This window comes from Nesoenas mayeri (genome assembly GCF_963082525.1).
Source record: "Nesoenas mayeri genome assembly, chromosome: Z".
Taxonomy (NCBI): domain Eukaryota; kingdom Metazoa; phylum Chordata; class Aves; order Columbiformes; family Columbidae; genus Nesoenas; species Nesoenas mayeri.
Window position 1 is genome coordinate 25,059,046 of NC_137542.1, and position 23,894 is coordinate 25,082,939.

Genomic DNA, 23,894 nt, shown 5'->3' on the forward strand with positions numbered 1-23,894 from the left:
CAAAGGGTATGTGAGTAAAATTCACATTCATTTTGTAAACTAAGTAGATAGATAGACAACAGATTTTATTAAACAAGACATAACTCCCAATGTCCTAAATCAAGTCTCCAGAACTGCCAAACACTCTCTTCCACTGCCATATATACACTTCTGAGAACTAAAGCAGTTCTGTTTCCTGAAGAAGTCTTCACAGTTGGCCCGTTTCATAAGAAGGATGAGCTAGACCACAACATTCCAAAAACATAAATACGTTCCTATTTTGAGGAGTCCTTTTGAAATAATGATTAATATTTTTCCACTTGACTGTGGCAGAAGCTCACTACTGAACGCATAGCATTTGAGTTTGCTGGACTCTAACAATGATCTCAGACCAATGCTCTGCATTGTCAAGAAGCAGGGGGCAACAGAAAGGAAACAAACCAGAAAAACACAGAAGCAGATTGCCACACTCCATATTTTATTGCCATCTCCTAGCTGCTGTGATTGCATCTGACTAAAAATGAGCCAGAACATACAGGTCTTCTTTCCAGATTTGCCACCGCACACACATCAGCTGGCCTTTGGCTCTAGCCTTGAGCAGTAAAGGAAAGCTACTGACGTGCAGAGCACTGTGAGGCAGTGAAATAAGGGTAACACAGAGTTTTTAGGAGTCCAAATCAAACACCAAGGGCCTATTTGCACCAAGAAACAAATGAAGTATATTCTAAATTAGTGCATGGAATCACAGGAAAACCTTCAGGCATTTCAAAAACAGCTTAAAAACATGAGCTCTCTATACTTACATTTCATTTGCTTGAAGATGGACTTGTTGGGCTCAAGCCAGTGCTGTAAAGGCGAAGTAGAGAGCAGAAGTTAATATATATCAAGGTATTCAACACCATCATTGTAGATGTATCTGGCAGTAAAAATAGGAAGTAGGATTGTTGTTTCACGGAGACACACACAAACTGGAAAAAGCACCACCATACTGCTATAATACTGGAATTGCAATGTATATGCAGACTTGATGTTACCACTGCTTGTAAGATGTAGTTGAGACAAAAGTAAGACAAATATTTCAAAGACAAATTGAAAGGAGACAAGGTATACTGATTAGTTTGGAAGAGACATTTTAGTCTTACACTTTCAGCCATTTTTTTTCCAGAAGAATGATCATATACAGTAGGACAGACTATTCAGAAACATCAACATTGCCTGTTCATTAACGCTGTCTTCTACAGTTCTTATAACTAAAGCATGTGTAAATACTGTATTCTTAGTCAGCACCCTCATAACACAAGCTGTTGTTCTTTTCTAGCAAGAACTAAAAATCTGAAGGGAAAAAGAGCATACTTTTCCATGAAATGTTACTCTACAGTCAGTCAATGAACAACAGCAACGTATGGATGCCCACTGGCTGGCGTATACCTTTCTAGGGAAAGACTGTAATGGCAGGAAGACTTCCATTTTTTTTATTCTCCTCAAAAATCAACTCAGATGCCTCTGTGACAAAATGCTAGGCTCACATTTTAGTTAAGAGCCTTAGTACATCTCCTGCTAACACTAGCTAAACTGTTCAGGAGGAGGCTTTGATTGGTAAAAGAACATGCTGATATTCAAGTGCCACTTCTGACCACAGCCAACACCGTTTCTACGAGGATTTTTCCTGTAAGCAAAAAATGTCCACACTAAAATGAGATTTGTCCTACAGAAGCAGCTGGTCAAAAAGCATAGTATTCAGCTTTAATAAGCATAATCAACACCGGAAGACCTTGCACTCAGGGGTTCCATTTTTAACTCTTTCCTTACTAGCTCTAAAACCCTACAGTCTTCTGCAAAAAGAAAACCTACATTTTTTTTAAACCATATCTAATACTTAAAATATCCTACATCAGCTACTATTTTTCCTCATAACTTATAGTAGTTCTACTACAGAGAAAGGCCAGTGGAAGATATTTTTTAAGAATTGTTAATAGGTGACAGAAAATTATTATTTTAAAAATCATGACATCTCAAGAATTCATTCAAGATCAGGGTAATGGTCAATTAGTGTTCTGGAACAGAACTACTGACAAAACAAATACCTTGGAAAGAACATCTTCAAATATCTGCATGTTGTATGCTATGGCTGCTCAGAAACTCCTGCATATAGTTTACAGCAATACTGGAGATAAGCACGACTGTGTATTTCTGTTTGAAGCTCACTTATCACTGAGAGGCAGATATGGAATCCTGGTGCTCAAAAACCCCAAACTTCAACCAACCATAACAACAAAAAACAATCCCACATCATTTCTTTGCCTTTTCCCCTCTCATGAGTGTCTCTCTTTTTTGGTGAAAAGAGGAAAGAAAGAGAACTGAGAAAGTAATGACTGTTTTGCCAACTTACCAAAAATATCTAGCTCATTTCTTGTTTTAGATCATGCAGATAAATTATTTGCACATTCGGCTCTGAATAATGGGAGGTGACAGTTGTAGGCATTTTAAGAAATCTGATGCAGTCTGCAGTACTTTATAGATACATAATCCAGAAGGAATTCACAGACAGGAAAGCAGTCAAGAGACAAAGATATGCAGGTTTACTTTCCTTAACCTTTTCATATGCCCACCCCACCGCCATCAGGATATTGGCAGTCCTGGCTGAAGATTTAGACAGCAAAGAGGACCTTGGACACTGAGCCATGCCGTACTGTTCCCAGGGAACAGACAGTTAAGAAGCATCTCACTATTTTCATTTAGCAGGATCACAACATGGTTTGTTTGATATTTCTTTTTGAAAGGTCGGGCTGAAATATTAGCACAGACCAGGTCAGCATTTATAGCTGTCTGAAAAAGTCAACTACCCAGTCTAACAAAAAGTCAGAGGTAAAAAAAGCCATTCTGCAAATATGAAAGTCTCATAATTCAACATATGAATATAGAAAAGGGGGAAACATGGACAAAATTCCTTGTGCAGTGCATCAAACCCCCGGGAACATAGATTTACCGAACATGCCCAAAAGCAGATATGTTTCACTAAGACCGGAGTTTCACGGGTTAAAAATGGATTGAAAAGACACTGAGTAATTAAGCAGTCTAGACTTTCACTTGGAGGTCAAGGACCTGACAGGCAGTTTTTGTAAGCTCCGATTTCTGTGGTGACCTTCTGTTCATGGAAGATTGCAAACATGTAGGCAATTCAGCTGAATCTTCCAGAAAACACTGCAGTTACTTTATAATTTGCGGTGATTTTCAAAGACACAGCAATTAGGTGTTTAATGCTTGCTGTGTGTCAAGGGAAGATAAACACCTAGCCCTTGCTAGTACTTCTGAAAATAGCCACCTCTATATTTGTTTGCATATTTCGATTTGAGTTTTACGAAAGATTTTCCCCTGAGTACTTCTCTTTCAGCCTTACAGCATTGACTATTAATAATTAATAACTATGCCTCATCTCTACTATACAGTATTCATGCTATATTTATTCCAAGAATAATTAGCTGTTATAGCTAGGATCAGATTAAGATTCCTATAAATTCATTGAAGGGTTTCTGCAGGAATTTCCAATTTAAAAGCATTTGGCTTTGCAAAATGCTTTTCCATGTTTTTTTGTTTTGGTTTATTTTTTCCTTTTACCATTTTTGCTGAAAAAGAAAAAAAATCCTGAGATGAAAGGAAAAGATAACATTTTAAGTTGGCTTGTCAGGCCAAATTGTAAAAGCATTTTAAATCATCAATGGCAAAATAATTTTCATTACTACTGTATGCCAGGCTGCCTTGTGGGAACAGACCATAGACATTTCCAGCTCCTTCTTATAAGGCTAACACTCATAAGCTAAATGAAACAGACACAAGAAGTCAGACATAAACCCGGAACCAGAGACAAGAATTTTTAAATTCCGTCCTTGCAGTAAAATGTGTAAACTAGGGGGATGAAAGAAAGAGAGAGAGAGAGAGAAAGGGAGGGGAAGGGAAGGGAAGGGAAGGGAAGGGAAGGGAAGGGAAGGGAAGGGAAGGGAAGGGAAGGGAAGGGAAGGGAAGGGAAGGGGGAAGGGGGAAAGGAAGAAGGGGGAAAGGAAGAAGGAAGGAAGGGAGGGAGGGAGGGAGGGAGGAAGGAAGGAAGGAAGGAAGGAAGGAAGGAAGGAAGGAAGGAAGGAAGGAAGGAAGGAAGGAAATCTCAACCAGTTTCATTTTTGCCTCATTTATTTCACACTGTTGTTCATAAAGGTTGCTTTAATTGGATTATGGCCTGCACCATCAAACCAGCTTTGCTTTATATTTGATAGTACTTAACAATCACCAGAAATTATTTCTGGAGAAGCCTGATGGCATGTTAGCAACAGAACTGCTGCCCGACGGAGAGGAAAAGACTGTGATATTAACCCAGCTAACACCTATTACCAAGGATCTTGTGAGGAGATCCATGTTCAGCACTGCCTATTTCTAATCACTTCTGCTGAAGAAGGTTTGGGTACCAGCTCAGTATCTAGATGGTCAGGCAGATGTCCTCACAGAAGCAGAAGGCTTAAAGAGATCCTGAAGGTCAGTCATGGGAGAGCTACTGAATCTTGGTGCTTCACGTGCCAGTAGTGAGTAAGCAAACTATTATGGATATCACTTTTGGTCCTGGGATCCTAAAATACACTAAGAAATGCCTTCTGATTAATGTTTTGCTGCAACTGCATGCTGTGTTTCAGACTAGGGCAATTTTCACTTTGTAAATAAAGCCCTCACCTCTGATCAGCCTTTAAGTGGCACTGAGTAGTCATTAGCGAGGCCAGGTGTGTTCTTGCTTACCCACAAAAAACAAGCAGCTGATGTGCTACCAGCTTCCACAGCAAAAGCTGAGGATAAACAAGGACACCATGCGAGGGTAAAAGCACCATTCTAGAAAGTCATATTTTAACTCCACAAACACCAGTGTGCTTTTAGTAAAGACACTTCAGCCAACAACATGTATGAAATGAAGTCATACACTGAGAAGTTCAGACAGGCCTGAGCTTGGTCTGAGTATAGCACAGGACTAAGGGGTTTAGAATAAGAAGCAGGCAGGAAAGAGGACAAGATGTCCCATATCTATTCTTACAGCCCTTGGAACGGGTCGGGTGTCATTAAAATCCCCACACTGTTCTTCATCTACATTGCAACAGACACTACAGAGCAAATATGTGATCTCCAGTCTGCTCTTGCTACAGACTCCTGCATAGACTGGCACAAACCAAAGCCCAGCTCCTAAAAAAAAGCCAAGCCAAAAGCAGATGCTTGGGACCTGACCAATCAGAAGTCCAATGAATTCAATGAAAAATCTCTCTCCTCTTCCAATACAAGAGCCTTTTGATTTAGTCCCTGTGTTTGCAAGAGAAGCAGAAATCAAAGGTCAATCAAAAGGGGCGAAATGCTGTGAATACTTCAATCCCCCTTGGCAAGCAATAGTCAGGCAAGTGCTCAGATGTGCATAGAGCAAAACAAAACCAGAAGACCTTGCAGATGTTAGAAGAATATTCTAGCCAGGCAAGGTCTGGATTGGAAGACTTTGTTAAACAGAGAGATGAAAGTAGGAGAATGGAGATACATACTGAAACACTTCTAGAAAAGTAATAAAACTAACTTTATTTAAGCCTCAACCTCATATTACTCTTGACAATACTTAACCTTCTCCTTGAACAAAAAGCAAAATCAAAATCAATTTGCATCAGCCTCAAGGCAGTGGCTTGCACCAGGTCACTGCCTGAGAAAAGTAACAGTATCCAAAGCTAATGGCAGCTCAGACATGGGAATTAATTGGGTGCCCACTCTATACCAGCACAACAGATGACATATGACCCACAGCACCCTGCATGTCTCCATCTTCATGCCCCGAGGCTGACACCATTTTTCATGCCTTAGAGGAACTCTATACCAAGAATATCAATATTGTTCTATTGCAGCAAAAGAGCTGCTCCTCTGTACTGTTCCCTAAATCAGAGCATAGGCTCTGTTTTCTGGTATGTTAAGCAGGAAGAAATTACGTACATTGCTATCACAAAAATAAATCTGGTTCAGAAACAGTACCATGCACTGGAAGAGAATCACCATTTGTATGATTCTGAGCTGAAATTTATTAAATAAATTTCCAAATTCTCACTCTATTATTCCTATTACACCAAAATATTCAGGGAAACTTCAGTGCTGTAAGCTAGAGTAGCTCAACTGATCCATAATCTCTACATATTTGAACATCCGGACTTAACATCTGCATATATTGATGTATGTATGAGTGACTACATGGTCACAGCCAAGAGGTTCACAATTGATGGAAAAAACACCTTTATCAAAATTGCCTGCAGAGTGATTTTGTTCACAAGGTTACTAATCTTCACACAAGATATTTCAGCTAGTAGCATTACTGCTGAATTAAGAGCATATGTATAATCACACAACTATTCATTTGTTTCAGGATTTTGTTTAATACGTAAATGCACATCTATGGGCAAAAGCAGGTATCCATTTAAATCAGTACTTTGTCCCTAAAAATGGCCTGCAGCAGACAGAAAAAGAACAAGAGTAGTATCTCCCATCATGTTTACCAGTTTTTTTTCTACCAGATTTCATTAAAATTTGTTTGTAACTCTTTATAGACTTTCACCAATTTGTCTAAACACTTTTTAAAAATTATTTTTGGCAGTTACAATAACGAATTTTATGACTAGGTATGGTATTTTTAAAACTACTTCTCAATACCAATTGGTTTATAATATCCTTCAGTATGTTTTAGTTCTGTTCTAAGAATTACAGGGCAATCTTTCCCTGATCACCACCTCCAAGCCATTTTACATCATTTAGTCTCTCTCATTCTCTTTTGCTCATTCTGTTGCTCTATCACTCATTTTCTCTCACTCACCTCTTTTCCTAGCTAAATTATTCCAGATCAATACATCTCTCTTTATATGATATTCCTTTCTACTTGATATCATTCACATGGCCATCCTTGTTCCTTTTCCAGTTCTACTACACTTTTTTGAAACAGCATGACCTGAACTGCAGACACCAAGCAGGGTCATAGTAGGACTTTGTGCAAAAGCACATAATTTTTATGATAACTCTGTCCAGGAGGAGAAATTCATACGCATGAAGAAGCATTAAAATTTTAATTAATCTATGGCTCAGTCACTCTGGTGTTTAGCCCATACTATTTCTGCTCTACCTCTTCAAAGCGACTGGAAAGCTCAAAAATAGCTCTCTTTATGTAGCTGTATGGAGCCTTAGGAGTGATTACAGAAAGACATAGCTTTGTTAAACTGAGATTGCAAATTATTTGTTGTCTCTTTCTGTCAACCTTCACTGCTCTCACGTGGGACTAAGAGCACATTTTTTAGAAAATGCATTAAATAGCTGTTGTTACAGTAAAGATCAGCTGCGCTCAAGACTTGCTGACCCTGTCAAAAGGTCTTTTAATTAGGCACTGTTGTACATTTTGTGGACATGTCCCATTAAAAACAGAACTGCTACTTCAAGAAATTCATTACTCACAGACAACAGACATGACGCTCCAAATTCCCTCACTAGTAAATACTGGGACAATGCTGAACAACTTAGGTTATAGGATTAAACAAATACTCTGTCCAGGTCCATTGCAAGTGAACACAAACTGAACTCCCCAGAAGCCTTATTAGTTAAATAAATGTGTAATCTGTCAAAAAACTCCCCGCATGTGGAAGAACCTACCAGTTTTCAGTACATCTGAACTTGAAAGCAAAATGAGAATTGTCTTTGTGGCAGTTCTCCAGGGGGAGACTGGCAGAAGCACCAGCAAATCTATAGTGCACAACGTCGTCTTTCTAACAATGCACAGAGCCAGGCTCTGTGCTCTGGAGAAATCAGAAAACCCCACTGTGTTCACAGACACCATTCAAGATTGGCTACATAGTGGGAGTGTATTCACACAGCAGTTTCACTGATTTGAAGGTTTTGTTTTCATACTGACAGGCGTACACGCACAGAGCTAAAACTACTGTGCTGCTGTGCTGCTCCCAGACAACACTGTAGCATACCCAAATAACAAAGCTTCTCAATGCTTCAATGTGATTATGATCTTAAACATTCCTGCAGCAACTGGTGAAACTTCACAGTAGCTTCAGGGTCCTACAAAGCCTCTTCACAGCACCTAACACTTTCAACCTACCCCATGGGTAGCTCCCAAGGTATTTCTGCCTAACCACAACCTCATATTTTCACATTCAAAAACATAATCACAAGCATGTGCTTGAATCCACCCATTGGGGGAGGCCGCGGGGAAAGGACACTTCAGTATTTCCAGCTTCATATCATGGCACTCCCGAAGAGAATAAATTTCACTGTGCTACCACTTTTCTCCAGACCAGTTCTTCATTGCCCTCAACACCAGTGGCCTCTCTCAACAAGGGGTCCTCTCTAGTGACAGATGCTGAACAGCAGCTGCATCAGTTCATCCTAGGCTATCTGGCACAGAGTTAGTCATGCTGCATTTCCTCAAAGGTGACAGTGTGATAACTGGCCTCAGTTTAATAGCTATGACATGAACATGTACCAACAGGTAGGTCAATGAGTAGCAGCATCAGTAACACCTCCTCCAGGTATGTCTCCTATTTGAACTACTTATTTCAAAAAAATACAAGCTCAAAATTATGGTTTCTGGGTTCTTATACTGTCTCTCTCTCTCAGCTCTTTCTAGATTCTCTATGGAGTGGGTGTGCCCTATAGAGTTTCCCTCAGTGAGAAGAATAATAGGGTTTTCCCCACCGATGTGACAGCTTATCTTCATGAAACCTTATAGGAACCTATTATTTGAGACCTATATTCCAGCCAAATTTCACCAAAACTGGCTTCTAAAGTTACTAAAGTTGACCATTGGGGAGAAAAGTAATGTGATCCCATATACCTAGTTTTCTCAGAAATCCAGGCAAAAAATTCAACAGTTAATTCATGAACCCTAGGAACTCATTTGTTCCCAGCATAGCACCACTAGACATAAAATGGCATACTGGAATTTACTGCATACTTTCAGTACAATCCTGGCTTTTCTGAAGTTATCCTAAGGCACAGTTTCCCAAAGGAACATCCAAATATGACACTAGAAGATAAAACAGCAGATGTAGTGTAGAACCTGGAGTCTTTAACTGCTAGTTCAATTTGAGGTCATTGGCATTGTTACTCCTCTGCATATCCAAAAACATAAAAAAGCTACTGTGCTGCCTTCTGTTGAGAGTGTCTTCCAGAGTATCTTTTTTGGTCTGGAATAGAAAATAGAAAAATATAGAAAATTTTACAAAGTTTAAGTATGCCTAAAATATCCACACGTATGTAATCACACAGAAGGAAAGGTTTATTACAAAAGTGGAGCTGAGGGGAGGAAGGAGTATCCATTATAAATTACTTGAAAAATAACCTATAAAAACAACAGCTATTTCCCACCATAGTTTTCCCCCATTGTTCCAAACTAAGGCAATTAGCTCAATTATCTATATTTTTCACATAGTCAGAAGTTCTGAATGTTCTAAACATAAATACTGAAACATCTCATTTGAAACATCTGAAATACTGAAGCATTTAATTTTTTAAATTCTCAAACTCAGTCAAGTATTTCAATACTTCTAAGTCAAAATGCTTCATTTTGGTAGCATACTCTGAAAGAAGACATTTAGGACAAATTAAAGCCAGTAGTTTTGCCTGCTTGAGCTCCCTTGATAGATTACAAAACAAAAGGACCTCACATTAGCATTTGGAGCAACTCTGCAACCTTTGCAGAAAAAAATTACAGACAAAGAAAAGGGAAGCAAGCATCACTAGTAGACTAAATGCCAGCAGGGGTAATTCTGCATAATATTTTATATATGTATGTGTGTGTACACTATATAATAATATACTATTATGTCATCTAGCTTAACTATTCAAAGGGCCAATCAAGAATAATTCACTAAGAGCCAGAATTAAATGCACAATTTTGGCAGTTTCATTTGGAACCACAGCTATAGCCCTTTCTGTGCAAAGACAGACACTATGCAGTGGAATGTAAACTACAACAGAGGCATTCAACATTTCCATGAAAATGGGCAAAGCAATATGAATTGTACATGACCTGCATCAGAATCAACAATAACTCTCCTAAAATAAACGTTATACTTACTTGGTTCAGCTTTAATTACATATTCTTTGAAATAAACTTCAGAATATGATGCCTGGTCTGTATCTCAGCCAATGTTTAATACAAACCCCTTCCATAAAATTATAGAGACCTCTCTTAAAATTCTTTACAAATCCAGTTACAAATTTTACCCCATTGCCTCCATTATGGCTGTTCCACATGCTGCAGCTCTCATTGGCTTTATTAAGAAATCCCGTTTCTTGCATAAACAACTTCTGATTTATGCTCTGACACACGTATAACCATATCCTCTTAGCCTTTGTTTTGCTGCACGAAATGGGGTATGCCCTTCCTAATATTATCTCAAAAACAAGCTCTCCGTTCTCTGTGACTTTCTAATACCTCTTCTCCCAATTCAGTTGAATTATCTTTCTTTAAATGCAGACATCTAGATCAGAACAGCTGGAGTCTCACTAGGGTATAATGACATGAATACTTTCCTCAAAATACAGTCCTAAGAAGGGACAAACAAAGTGTTTTCTTTTATCATAGCCACATCACGCCAGTGGCTTATTGGCAAAGCAGTATTTGTTTTATTCACTGTCTCACATCTCTTTATTTGTCTACAGAGCACTGAAGTAAATTGTCACACAAATTGTTGAACAGGTTTAGGGTGAACTATCACTCCTCTTCAAAGCAATTGTTCTCAGTCAAATCACCAGATTTAATTTTAGAAATAAGCTCTTGGTGAATTCCACCTAGAGATCTTTACTGAGCTACTGTTTCTGATTTGTAATAGATCTACCCAATACATAAGAATGTACTGTTGTAAACATTTCTGCTTTTTACCTTGGTGGTACCTGCAAGAATTCCACAGAGCTTCGGAAATCTCTTCTATAGAGCTCTAAGTGCTCTTTCCTGTAAGGTGGCTATGATGATTTAACATTCCTCCTGTGACCCCACTACATTTTATACATGCTACAGCTTATAACCACACACCTAAACAACTGCTCTTCTGTAATCTCAGAGTGTTTTGTTAACATAAATTTCAGGCAGCTAAACTCACAACTGCTAAAATACAAAACTGCAGGAAGAGCAATCACCTTATCATTTCAAAATCCTTATTTCCTCTAGTTTTCTGCTGGCCCAGTTACTCATGAACTTCATCTAATTACACTGCCTTGACCTGAGCACAATTATTCATGTCCCATATTTGTTATTTGTTCATGTGAGAAGAATTGTAATTATAGTTTCACAGTCTTCTTGCATCTAACTGTGAGGTATTCATATATCTGTATCTGATACAGAGGCAGGACTCAGGTAAGTGAGACTCAACAAGATCAGAGATTCAAAAGAGCCAGATGACATAAACCCAGCATTTCTTTATTATAATATTTGTGTTCAGTTTAGTACTTAGGATAGGGTTTGTTGTAGAGGAAATACCCACTGTGAGGGAAAGTATTTTATGTATAAACAAAACAACAAAAAACAAACAAATTAAAAAAACCACAGCAGATCAGAAGGACAATAGAATATACTATATATAAAAATTTCTTATTTTCATTAATTGTAATAAACCTAAGAGAAAAATTTATTTTTCTTTCAACTCAGCATCCAGACCATTAATTAAGTCTGCATAAAGAAATGTCCCTCATAGTTCACATCTAATTCATGAGAGAGTTAAAAATCAAGAGCTAATAGCCAATTAGAGAAGTTATCCATATGCTTAAAAACATTATAGTAATTATAAATCATAATTTAAAAATGCATGTATGGAAAATGTATACTTAAGAAGTTTACTTAACAAAATCCAACTGAAGAGTGGGCCAGTTGATATATGCCATCCTACTACACAGGAAGGTGACAGTATTCTCAGTTATTGGATATAAAGGGAAATGAAAACCTAAGATTTTTTAGGTAAGAACATTAATGTTTTCTCAGATTGGCTTTTACTACTAACCAAGATAAAACTTAAGCTTCAATATAAATTATAATCTTCCATAAACTTAACATAGAATTAGATGTACAAGATGTAGAAGAACAACTGTATAGCCAATGAGAACATGATACTGCAGCGAATTTGTCAATATAGTTAACAGCTCTTTGAAACATGGAAAACAAAAAGAGTATGACATAACTAGAATCCCAAAAGAAGTAGGCTTTTAGAGGTTTTTTTCTGAAGCACTACTTTTTAAAAGTATTCTGCCCCTACCCCCACTCCACGCCCCCCCCCCCCCCCCCGCCAGAAAAACCCACCTTTTACTAAAGCAACCTCTTGATTGATGCTAAGTAAAATACCTTTTCTGTAGCAATTTTTGAGTGACTGTCAGGGAAAGGCCCAACAAAAGTAAGTATTCATTAAGTCCCACATAATTATAGTCTGATCCAGCACTTCACCTACTTCTATCAATTCAAATCAGGTGAACACCTCTATACATTTAATGTTTGTGAAGAATTAAGTACACTGGTCAGAATATCTGCTAGTTATTTTGCTAATTATTTTGATTTTTAAAAAAGGATGCAAAGGAAATGATCTGCTGTAGCTTTGCAAAGTTATTGCAATTCTATAAGGATGAGCAGAGGGTGATTCCCTATGTCCATTGATTTTTGCCAAAACAAATTAGGGTGTAGCAAGAGATACCCAGCAAAATGCTTTTCTCCTCCTGAATCATAGCAGTTTCAAACTTGGTGATAATTTCCAGAGATTAAATGCGAGTATATGCCCCTATTATATTTAAAGACATATCTAAGTCTTAATCCTGAGACCAGCAGGACTACACAGTGAAGAAACAGTTCTGAGTTTCACTGTCTGTAGACTTCGGCTTCCTGTGTGGACCACACATCCCTACTCTCAAACAGTAACAATCATCTGAAGTCAAACATGGAGTAGCCATAGTAAATCACCTACAGAACACAACCTGCAGGACCACCTTCCACCTAACAGACATGACTCATCGCTGTCCACAGAAATGCCTACAGCACAGGACTCTAAATTTTATTGCATGAATATAAAGATGCTCACAGGGAGAACTAATCTGAAGAACTAACCACAACCTGACAAATCATAGCTCTTTTGTGTATAACAGATACCCAAATCCATGTGCCCTGTGAAAAGTGGAATAGAATGACCACTTTTAGCTGCTAAACTCAAAAGGATTCCTGTCTACATCTCCCAAGAAGCATAGTCTACAGAAAAACAGAAATCACAAATTCCAGTGCACTGTGAGAGCCCAGAGCTACCCTGTGCTATCTCTGAGTCATGCCCACAGATCTTTTCCATCATCACTGCCCAGGAGAACTATACAAATCAGAATATATCAGTTTACCTGAAACTAAATACATAAGCTGAGGTGAAAATAAATATAATAATGACAGACACTTTAGGAACCTCTATGGATTATGGCCAGAATATAAAGCCTCAGAGATACACTGCTTTGCATTAGAACTTGCCTGCTTGTTGAAAAAAAATCAATTTAGCATTACTTAAAAGCAAATGTAGTCAGAGTTCATATACATACCCTCTGCTTCTCAGGGTCAACGTATCGAATGCCAAAATAGTCTTTTTCCAGCAAGCTGTAATAGTTGCAGATGTGATCTATGAGAAACTGACCTTTAGTTTCCCTCTGAAAAAAAAGAGATAGAATTGATATATTATTCTGAGTATTCTGAACTTGCTGTCTATAAATATTTTAAACATCTAATCAAAGTGTCAAGGAAAATGGCACATGAGATTTGTTGTTATTCAGATGAGGATATGGATTTGAGCATTCATCTCCTCTAAAAGATGCAGAAGACTAGTGATCAATATACTGCCTGCATATTCACAAATTGATTTGTTAAGAAAATATCATCACTATTCCCGCCTCAGGATAACTCATGCTCTCTAATAGCTGCACATTTATAACATTTAATATGTTATTACTTAACATATTTCCACCTGATGCCTGGGTTTGTTGTGACACAAGTGCAGGACCTGGTACTTGGCCTTGTTGAACCTCATACAATTGGCCTCAGCCCAAAGACCCAGCCGGTCCAGATCCCTCTGTAGAACCTTCCTACCCTTGTACAGATCCACACTCCCACCCGACTTGGTGTCATCTGCAAACTTACTGAGGGTGCACTCGATTCCCTTGTTCAGATCATTGATAAAGGCATTAAACAGAACCGGCCCCAGGACTGAGGGAATACCACTTGTGACTGGCTGACAGCTGGATTTGTCTCCGTTCACTACAACTCTTTGGGCCCAGCCATCCAGCCAGTTCTTTATCCATCAAAGAGTACACCCACCCAAGCCATGAGGTGCCAGCTTCTCCGGGAGAATGAGACATGCTTCAAGACTGAAGAGTTAGAAAATAACACAGTCCATGAATTACTGTTCTATTTTCTTATCTTTAAAATTAATAAGGAATTCTGATGCAGTTATGATTGTTCATCCTTTCATTCACACCACTGAACATACAGATGAACTAAATAAAAAAACCTCTCAGTTAAGGCACTGACAAGGAGCTGCACAGTCCTTCCAGTGCACCAGGGCTCCTCTGGCCACCCACTCCCCTGACACATGGACCTCCTCTCCTCCCAGATTCACTTCCAGCTGCAAGGGAATTGCTAATTTATCTACAGATTTTTTTTTTCCCTAGATGTGGGAGCTCTGCTTCTCTTCCTACTTGTAAGCCATCTACTTCTACTACCCCTTCCTTCCTCCACCTTCTGTTTCTATTGTAATAATCCCTAACTGTGTATCCTTTACTCTTCCATATGCTGCTGCTTGGATGATATCACTGCTTGGTCTGCACCATGGTATTTATGCATTTTGTTTTCCTATTTTTAAATAGTCAGTGCCAAAGGATGTTAACCTCACTTGTCAGTGTTCTGTGCTCACTGAACCTCATGCTTTCTGGCTGCACTGCTACTTTTTTCTCTGTATCACTGCTGCAACAGGTTTGCTTCTGTAATTGCTTCTTTCCAGCCTCAGGACATTTGAAAACCAGCATTTTCGATGTTAAGAGTGGTTAACATATACACTGACATTTTTCTGTACTGTACCCGGTTACAAGTATGGGGATGCTAGTGACACCATACAGAAAACCTTCCTCAAAAAGGTAAAGCTGGTATCAAAGATTGAAGAGTACAAAAGGAAAACTGCCATTCTCTCTGTGATTGCCAAAAAAAAAAAAGTCTACACTAAGGTCTACACTTACACAGTCATATCTCAATGAAGTAATTTCTAGCTTAAAATCTTAGAAGTGTCTGCAAACTTTTATGACTATGTGATAAGAAAGACTGTCAAAATATTAAGACAAAATTGCACAGTGACATTTCAATATAAAGGCAATAGTAAAAAAATTGAGCACAGATATTCAAGTGACACACAGTTTTAAGCTGAAGCTACAATGAACTAAATATAATTGGGCAATAACAGCTCTTAGGTGACTCAGGTACAGTCAAACATGAAAACAGATTTTAAGGACAACGGTGTACAAAAGAAATCTGGGTTTTAGAACACTGAAAATGAGGAAACCAGACTAGTCATATTTTCATCTGCCAACATTAGAGGGTGTTACTGGAAGAACAGTCAGTAAATCTACCAACTTCTATAGGTTCCATTCTAATTCGTTCATCTGAAAAGCCCTTTGCTTCACCCACCTAAATAATCACAATTTATCTTAAGTCCTTGAGGAATCTGATAAAAGGCTAGGGCATGCATAGTGTTTTTCAGTCCAGTAACAACACTCCCTCTCTAAAATGAATTGATGCCCTAGTTTTCCTGCTTGGAAGCTAGATGATGGAAATGAACCAAAAAAAAAGAGCAAATGAACAAAAGCCTCTGAGCTAAATTCATGTTCTAAGAATCCTTAAGCCCTCTATAGATAAAGAAAAGGGACTGGTTAATAACATCACCCTGGGTTAGTATACACTTCAGTTAATAGTGCTACTCAGTCAGGCTTCAAGTTCCATGTGATTTATTACCAGCTACAAAAAAATACTGAAGATGGATAAACATAGCTAAATAGGTACATACATAATGTAATGAGTGTTCTCATAAGAAATGCGGTTGTAAATGTTCCACTATTATGCTTTTTAAACACATGAAATTTTTAAAAAATCAGATTATAATTGATACACAGAGGAGAATACTTCTTGTGGCACACAGCACCTCAAGTCTGAATTCATAATAGACAGTGTGGCAAGAAGGACGGGAAATGGTGTTCATTTTGTTTTCTGCATCAGTATCCATCAACATTTTCTACATTTCTCTAACAATTCTCTGAAATCTCCTGAGGTTTAGAATCTGATTATCTTCCTTGTGTGTTCCTTGATATACTTATTACATATTATAGTACAAAAGAATACATTAAATCCAAAGCTTATTCTCATTTGTGAAAGAATATGGATAAATTAAATTAGGAACTGCCAGTCATGCACAACAGAGCACAGGAATGGATTTGGGTCACAGAATAATGAATATAAAACATTGCCTGATATTTCAGACAGTTGCCATATAGTTTTCCAATTAAGTGATCCTTTAAAGGAAAAAAAAAAATACACCACACTGCTGAAACCCTGCTATACCAATAAAATACTTTGCAGCAATTCAGAAAAAATATTTTTATGCTACATTTCAGCATGTTTGTCAGAACATGAAAAAATGACATCATAAAAAAGCTGTTACTTGAAACTTTGCTGAAAAATGTCAGCAACAAACCACAGGAATCTGAGAGCAAAAATCAAGTCAGACTTAAATAAAAAGCTTCACAGCTGAAATCCTTGATAATTAGACCACAGCTCACCCAGAAGTCATCAACTATTCTCAAGTAGAGAAGACTAACCCAGGCAGAAACAAGAGTAACAAAAGTGTATAAGCAAGAGAACCAAAATGTCCTGGATTGTAATCAATACATTTTTTTGCAATGGATGAAAACCAAGTTAAACAAGCCGCTTTTTTGTAAGTCCATTAATTTATATACAACATCTGGCTATTTCAACTGAGATATATTTTCTTTCAGAGTCTTGTAACCCATAGTCTATGAAAAGTTGATTTTAAAATGGCCCTAAACAAGGTACTATAATGTAGCCATTCCACACACTCACATAAAAATAGGCTTTTGGAGGAATGACTCTCTGATTTGTTTAGATTAATTGGCACAAACAAGATGGGTATGTTTTTCCTAAGGCTGCATTTGAATATCTGACCTTAATACCACTAAAATCCCACAACAAGCCTCAACACACATGCAAGGGATATAATGCCATGTAAATGACAGAATCCCTTAACACAGAAGGTCAGCCCACAAATAACTGTTAAAGTCTGCTTTTTAAGCTGGATCAGAAGTTTTCTATTGAAACACATATCAAATTAAGCTAGCAGCTGTTACTGATAGAATTATTCAAAACAAGGGACATTTTCCACTCCAACAAAACATGAAAACATCATCATAAGAAGTCCCTCATTAATGGACTCACAGGACAACCCAAGCTGCTTCCTTAGCTCTAGGAACTGAGTAAGACACTGCAAAGATGCTCCATTTTCATTACCACGCACTATTATTGCAGTTTCCATTTCTGCAACTCCGCAAATTTATGACTGAGTAACCCAATTCCTTCTTAACTCCCCTGTTATGCAGAAACTAATCCAAACAAAGATCACCATGGCTCTTGAGCAGCTTCAGTCTAACACAATCTCATGCTTGCTTTGGGGATTTCCTTTTTACTCCTAGTTTCTTTGTGCAAGTTGAAAAGCAAGTAAGAGTATGTCTCATTCTGCCAATTTAACCCTTCTCTGATGACGTAAAACAAGACCACAAGACATTTGTGACTGTTTCACAATTTTGAAAGTGAGAGGAAAACCATTTATAGCATTCAGTGAAGTATCTTCCTTATTTGCATCTGCTTCACTGTGGAGTTCTGTGTCTATTTATCTGAATGTCGTCACAAGGAAGAGCAAGAGTCACAAGCAGATTAAACACAATGCTTCTGCTCTGTTATCTAACCCCTGAAATCCTGCCAGCTGTGCTTATCTCTGTCAGGAAGCCACTGACATTACTAAGAAGCAGTGCAGAGTCACAAACACAGTGTTTATTTGTATCAGGGATTTCAATCCTCATCCCACAAGTGTCTTTACTCGTGTGAAGAGTTCCCAACAGTGACCCTCTGTGTGAAGCTGCTCACATACTTAACTGTTTACTTTAGTGTAAATCCAGTTAAAAAAAAAAAAATAAAATTAAAAAAAGAGTAAATTAAAACCACACTTGAACCAGTATTTATGTTTAAATGAATGGAAAGTCCAGGTTCTCAGTCAAGGCAAGAACAATGTCTGGTTTTGTATGCTTGTTTTCTTTAGTGTGTAGCATATTTTTAAGGTCTATGGATGTAAAAAAAGTCCACCATAAAATCAAAACTAATCAGGTCAGAAAAATGGACAAAACCAAGAAGTTCTTCTAATACAAAAACATAATTTGAAAAGCAGCTTTGCCCATTGAAAACTGAAATTACATAGTTCTGTTGACAATAATTGACAAAATTTATGAAAAGCAGCAGACAGAGCTAAGCTGCCTCCTCAATTGCCACCTCTCACACTTCTGGACTTTTCATTAGAGAAATACCCTGAATCCCAACAGCCACACATCTTCCCTTTCATTGACAATTATTCTGCAGTTCAGTATTGGGGCCTGCCCTCATACACAGAAGTGTGGCTGTAAAAGGACATCTGGGAGCAATTCTCTGTTCATGTCAGTTCAGGGACAGTTCTCATCGTGTTTTCATTTGTTTCCAGCAGCACAACACAAAAGTTCACTAAGCGTCATTGTTGGACAGGGGCATGTGCCATGGGAATGGAGCTGATTTAATATCAGCTGAATATTGGAGCTGAATAGGGAGGAAGGCTGAGAGCACGGAGAAGGAAGGCAACCTGTCATGCACAAATTTTGCCGTATCTTCTGGATGAATGTTTAACTCCTACCCAAATAGGACAGAATCTTTATTCTGCAGCAGCTGAGGCAGTGAAGTGGAACAGGCTCAGCTCCAAGTTGGCATCACTGGGCCAGCCCCAAACCTGACAACCTCCACTGCCCTGGGCAATTTTCTTACGGCTCTTTGGATTAACGGATTCACTGAGATTACAATAACTACTGACAAAATGGATACACCTCTTTGCCTTTTTTGCTCCATCTTCAGAAATAGCAAAACGAATATCATTCTGTAGGTGTTTCACAAGAACTGGACATAGCGTAATGCCTTCAAAGTATAAAGAACAATTTAAAACATGCCTGTTACATTCCTCAAATAAATGCTATAACCCTTCAGAAGCATTTCCTGCCTACTCATAATCAGCACCCTCCAGTGTTTTAAACTACTTCAAAATAAACTAGAAATTTATTACCCAAAATTTACCTTGAAATTTTTCTCAATTGTAAGAAAAGACAGCTATAATTTATTTTTTAGTTGTTCTTAAAGTTTTAAAATAAAAAAAGACAACAAACTTTTTCTGATAAAAACTCAACTTGGAACTGACATATTTTATTTCAGAAGCGAAGTATTTATCACTGAATATTATTTCCTTTATAGTGAGGAATTAATTGTATTCCTACAAACCTGAAATAAAGGGAAAAAACCATAATTTTTAATAAAAAAAAAAACCACCACAAAAAAATGACATCACAATAAAGCAGTTGGCATCTTCTTCTGTTGGAGGGGTTTTGATAGATAAAGACCTGTTGCTGAATTGCTGTGAGAAAGAGGGGCGTTTCTCAATCACCGGGGTCCTGACGTGGCATGAATCATCGGACGTATCATCAGTGAGACTCCAGCGCACGGACAGCCCACGATATTCATTTAACGAATCCATGCTTGGAGCGTGGACGCGTGATTAGAATATAGTTACGTATATAAGGACACTTGTTTCTGTAATAAATGGCTTAGCGTGATTCACATTGAATCGACTTGTTTTGCTTAGTCCTTATCTCGCTCTAACATTCTTCCATAAATTATTTTGTAAGAATTACCTTTTGCAAATTATATACATCATTCTTTATAGTCACTTACCTAACTGTAATTTGCATCGACATTTTCTAATTCTAGAATGTAGGAAAGGGTGAATTTTTTAACCTATGTCCATTAATACATTTTGTTACCTATAAATTCACTTACTTCACTACACCATGTTATGAAATTAGCTCTTGTAAAAAGGTTCTACCTGCATATGTCCAGACCTTGCTAAGCAACTCCACTGTTCACCCAATCCAGCAGAAGTAAGTCAAAGTCTGTGCTCTCATAGTAGCAAAGTTTTCATTATGTTCGTTGAACTCAAAGGAGAAAGTGGTACCCTACTACATTGATGGAAATCCACCCCCAACACCATCCACTTACAAACGCCATGGACATGAAGCTGACTGACCAGACACAGGCTCAAGAAAGTGGAAGAATGGATTGATGTGCAGGAAATTCCTCCTCTAGGGTGAAGAATGGCAACCGAACATGGTAATGCACAAAGCAGAAATATGCCTTAGAACAGGAAAATGTGCTCGGGAAAGAACTGTATCTGCTCTCAGTTATTTTTCACTTCCTGAATAAAACTCATGGAAGATGCACCTCTTCCTAACAGGCTCCTTAATAACACAAGCAACCAGAATACGTTTCCCTTCGTTGCAATGCTTCCACAGCATAATTTCAGCACAGAGCTTCCCAGATAGATATACTGTAGAAATGCACAGTGAGGCAACAACAGTGATTCACTCAAATCTAACAGAAGTAAAACTATTTGAATTACCATCTTAATTTACCCTTATCTGAAGCTGCAAAGACTTTCAGGGGAAAGAAAGAAAAAGTATGTGAAAACATGAGTGAAAGCATTACAGAATTAATGCCTATTTTATCTCACAGGGAATTTAGCAGTCAGCAACCTTTCCCCACAAGAACACTTCATGGCTGAGACACAAACTACCTGTACTCCTCTGGTTTTAGAACTCATCTGCTAAGCCTGAATGAGTCTTGAAGAACATCATTCTTACAAGTATATCAGTCTTTAAACTCAAATTTCTGAGCTCTTAATTACAGGCTGAGTCTCAAGTCCTATATATTAGTTAATAGAACTAAACTAAAACAAACAAACAAACAAAAACCGACCTTTTCCTACGGTTTTATTTGGGTAACAAATATACAAATATATCTCAAAAATAAAGGAGAAAGCAAAGAAAAAAGGAGGAAAGGTCTATACTGAGAAGAACTGAACTAAGTGGAGAGCAATTTAAAGGCTGTATATGTAGAATGCAGCTGTTGAAGCTCTATTATTCTTAAATGAAACTGTATGGCTAAATGTACACAGCATTAAAAATTTACCCAGAAATATCTGCTGTAGTGAAGTCAGAAATGTATTTCTCAAAGATAATTCCTCTTCTGTGCTACCTTGGTAGGAGGGGGTGCCCTGGTGGCAGAAGATACAGAGAAGGCAGAATTACTGAATGCCTTCTTTGTCTCTGTCCACTCTACCGGAGGCTGTCCTGCGGAGCCCTGTACCCCTGAGACCCAGGATGAAGCCAGGTCAATGGAGGAGTTTGCTTTCGTCGATGAGGACTGGATTAGGGAGCAAATAAATAGTTTGGACACCCCTAAATCCATGGGTCCAGATGGGATGCATCCACGGGTGCTGATGGAGCTGGCTGAAGTCATTGCTAGGCCGCTCTCCATCATCTTTGCCAAGTCTTGAGAAACGGGCGAGGTGCCCGAGGATTGGAGGAAAGCAAATGTCACTCCAGTCTTCAAAAAGGGCAGGAGGGAGGAGCCAGGTAATTATAGACTGGTCAGCCTCACCTCTGTCCCTGGGAAAGTAATGGAACAGCTTATCCTTGGTGCCATCTCAAGGCATATCAAGGATAAGAGGGTTATTAGGGGCAGTCAGCATGGCTTTACCAAGGGGAAGTCATGTTTGACCAACCTCATGGCCTTTTATGAGAATGTAACAAGGTGGATGGATGATGGCAGAGCGGTGGATGTGGTCTGCCTTGACTTCAGTAAAGCCTTTGACACAGTCTCCCACAGCATCCTCACAGCTAAGTTGAGGAGGTATGGTCTAGACAACAGAGTAGTGAGGTGGGTTGCAAACCGGCCTAAGGAGAGAAGCCAGAGAGTGGTAATCAATGGTGCGGGGTCTAGTTGGAGGCCAGTATGTAGCAGAGTGCCTCAGGGGTCAGTACTGGGGCCAATATTATTCAATATATTCATTAAGGATTTAGATGAGGGAATTGAGTGTACTATCAGTAAGTTTGTTGAAGACACTAAGCTGGGAGGAGTGGCTTACACGCCAGAAGGCTGTGCTGCCATCCAGCGGGACCTGGACAGGCTGGAGACTTGGGCATGGAATAACCTGATGATACCTAACAAGGGAAAGTGTAGAGTCCTACATCTGGGCAGAAGCAACCCCAGGTTCCAGTATAGGTTGGGAAATTCCATATTAGAGAGCAGTGTAGGGGAAAGGGACCTGAGGGTCCTGGTGGACAACAGCATGACCATGAGCCAGCACTGTGCCCTTGTGGCCAGGAAGGCCAATGGCATCCTGGGGTGTATTACAAGGGGGGTGGTTAGTAGATCGAGAGAGGTCCTCCTTCCCCTCTACTCCACCCTGGTGAGACCACATCTGGAATATTGTGTCAAGTTCTGGGCCCCTCAGCTCAAGAAGGACAGGGAACTGCTGGAGAGGGTCCAGCGTAGGGCAATAAATATGATGGAGTGGAGCACCTCCCTTATGAAGAAAGGCTGAGGGAGCTGGGTCTCTTTAATTTGGAGAAGAGGAGACTGAGGGGTGACCTTATTAATGTTTATAAATATATAAAGGGTGAGTGCCACGACAACGGAGCCAGGCTCTTCTTGGTGGCAAACAATGATAGCACAAGGGGTAATGGGATCAAGCTGGAACACAAGAGGTTCCACTTAAATTTGAGAAAAAATTCTTCTCAGTGAGGGTGACAGAGCACTGGAACAGGCTGTCCAGGGGGGTTGTGGAGTCTCCTTCTCTGGAGACATTCAAAACCCACCTGGACATGTTCCTGTGCGACCTCACCTAGGCTTTCCTGCTTCAGCAGGAGGATTGGACTAGAAGATCTTTTGAGGTCCCTTCCAGTCCCAAACATACTGTGATACTGTGATACTTCCTCCATGCCTTAAGCAATAGTGAGCCTTGCCATCACACTCGGTTAAGTGGCCCCTTTTTTGGAGTGATCTGAACGTGGTCCTGTGGCTAGCAGTACCATCCATCAAGCATCCGCGACAACACCCTTTCCTATGACCAGGCTTGAAGGAAGACTCTGGCCCAGAGGTCTCATGCCAGCACGACGCACTCTCCAACCTGCTGGCCTCCTCCTCTTCTACCCCCCCATATTCCTGAATCTCACTAATAGCCCTGATGAAACTGCATCCCATTCTGTCACCAAGCATCCCCTACAGCACAGGCCTGTCTTGGAGAGCCTGGCAAAGACCTGCCATGTCAAGAGGGTCCCACGGGTCAGCAGCTCCCTCTGCAGCCTGCAGAGCTGGGACCCCCGAGCGCTGTGGCTGCAGGAGCTTCTGGCCCTCTCCCTGCTTAAGAAAACGGTGGGCTGAAGGTGCTGGTGGGTGGGGGTTAGGAAGAAGACAGCAGCACTGTCCGGTAGTCCAGCCTCCCAATTCCTTCTGTGTCCCGGGGGCGACTCGAATGCCCAAGGTGGTCAAGCACTGGCACAAGCTACCCAGGGAGGCGCGTGAGGCACCGAGCCTGAAGGTATGTCAAAAAACGCAAAGAGACCGCACTTGGAGACATCGTTTAGTAGTGGAGTTGGCAAGCTTAGGCTTGCGGTTGGACTCGATGGTC

At 39.4% G+C, this 23,894-nt stretch overlaps 1 protein-coding gene across 1 annotated transcript in view; it reads right to left on the reverse strand.

Annotated features, from left to right (window-relative positions):
• The window catches only part of FRMD3 (FERM domain containing 3), a gene marked incomplete at its 3' end in the record, with an annotated part of 171,884 nt that overhangs the window by 63,236 nt on the left and 84,754 nt on the right, over nucleotides 1-23,894 (reverse strand). The window contains exons 2-3 of the mRNA XM_080362358.1: nucleotides 13,576-13,680; nucleotides 783-825 (exon numbers count right to left, since the gene is read on the reverse strand). Of these exons, the coding sequence (XP_080218484.1) occupies nucleotides 783-825; nucleotides 13,576-13,680 (148 nt within the window). The remainder of the gene's footprint in view (nucleotides 1-782; nucleotides 826-13,575; nucleotides 13,681-23,894) is intronic.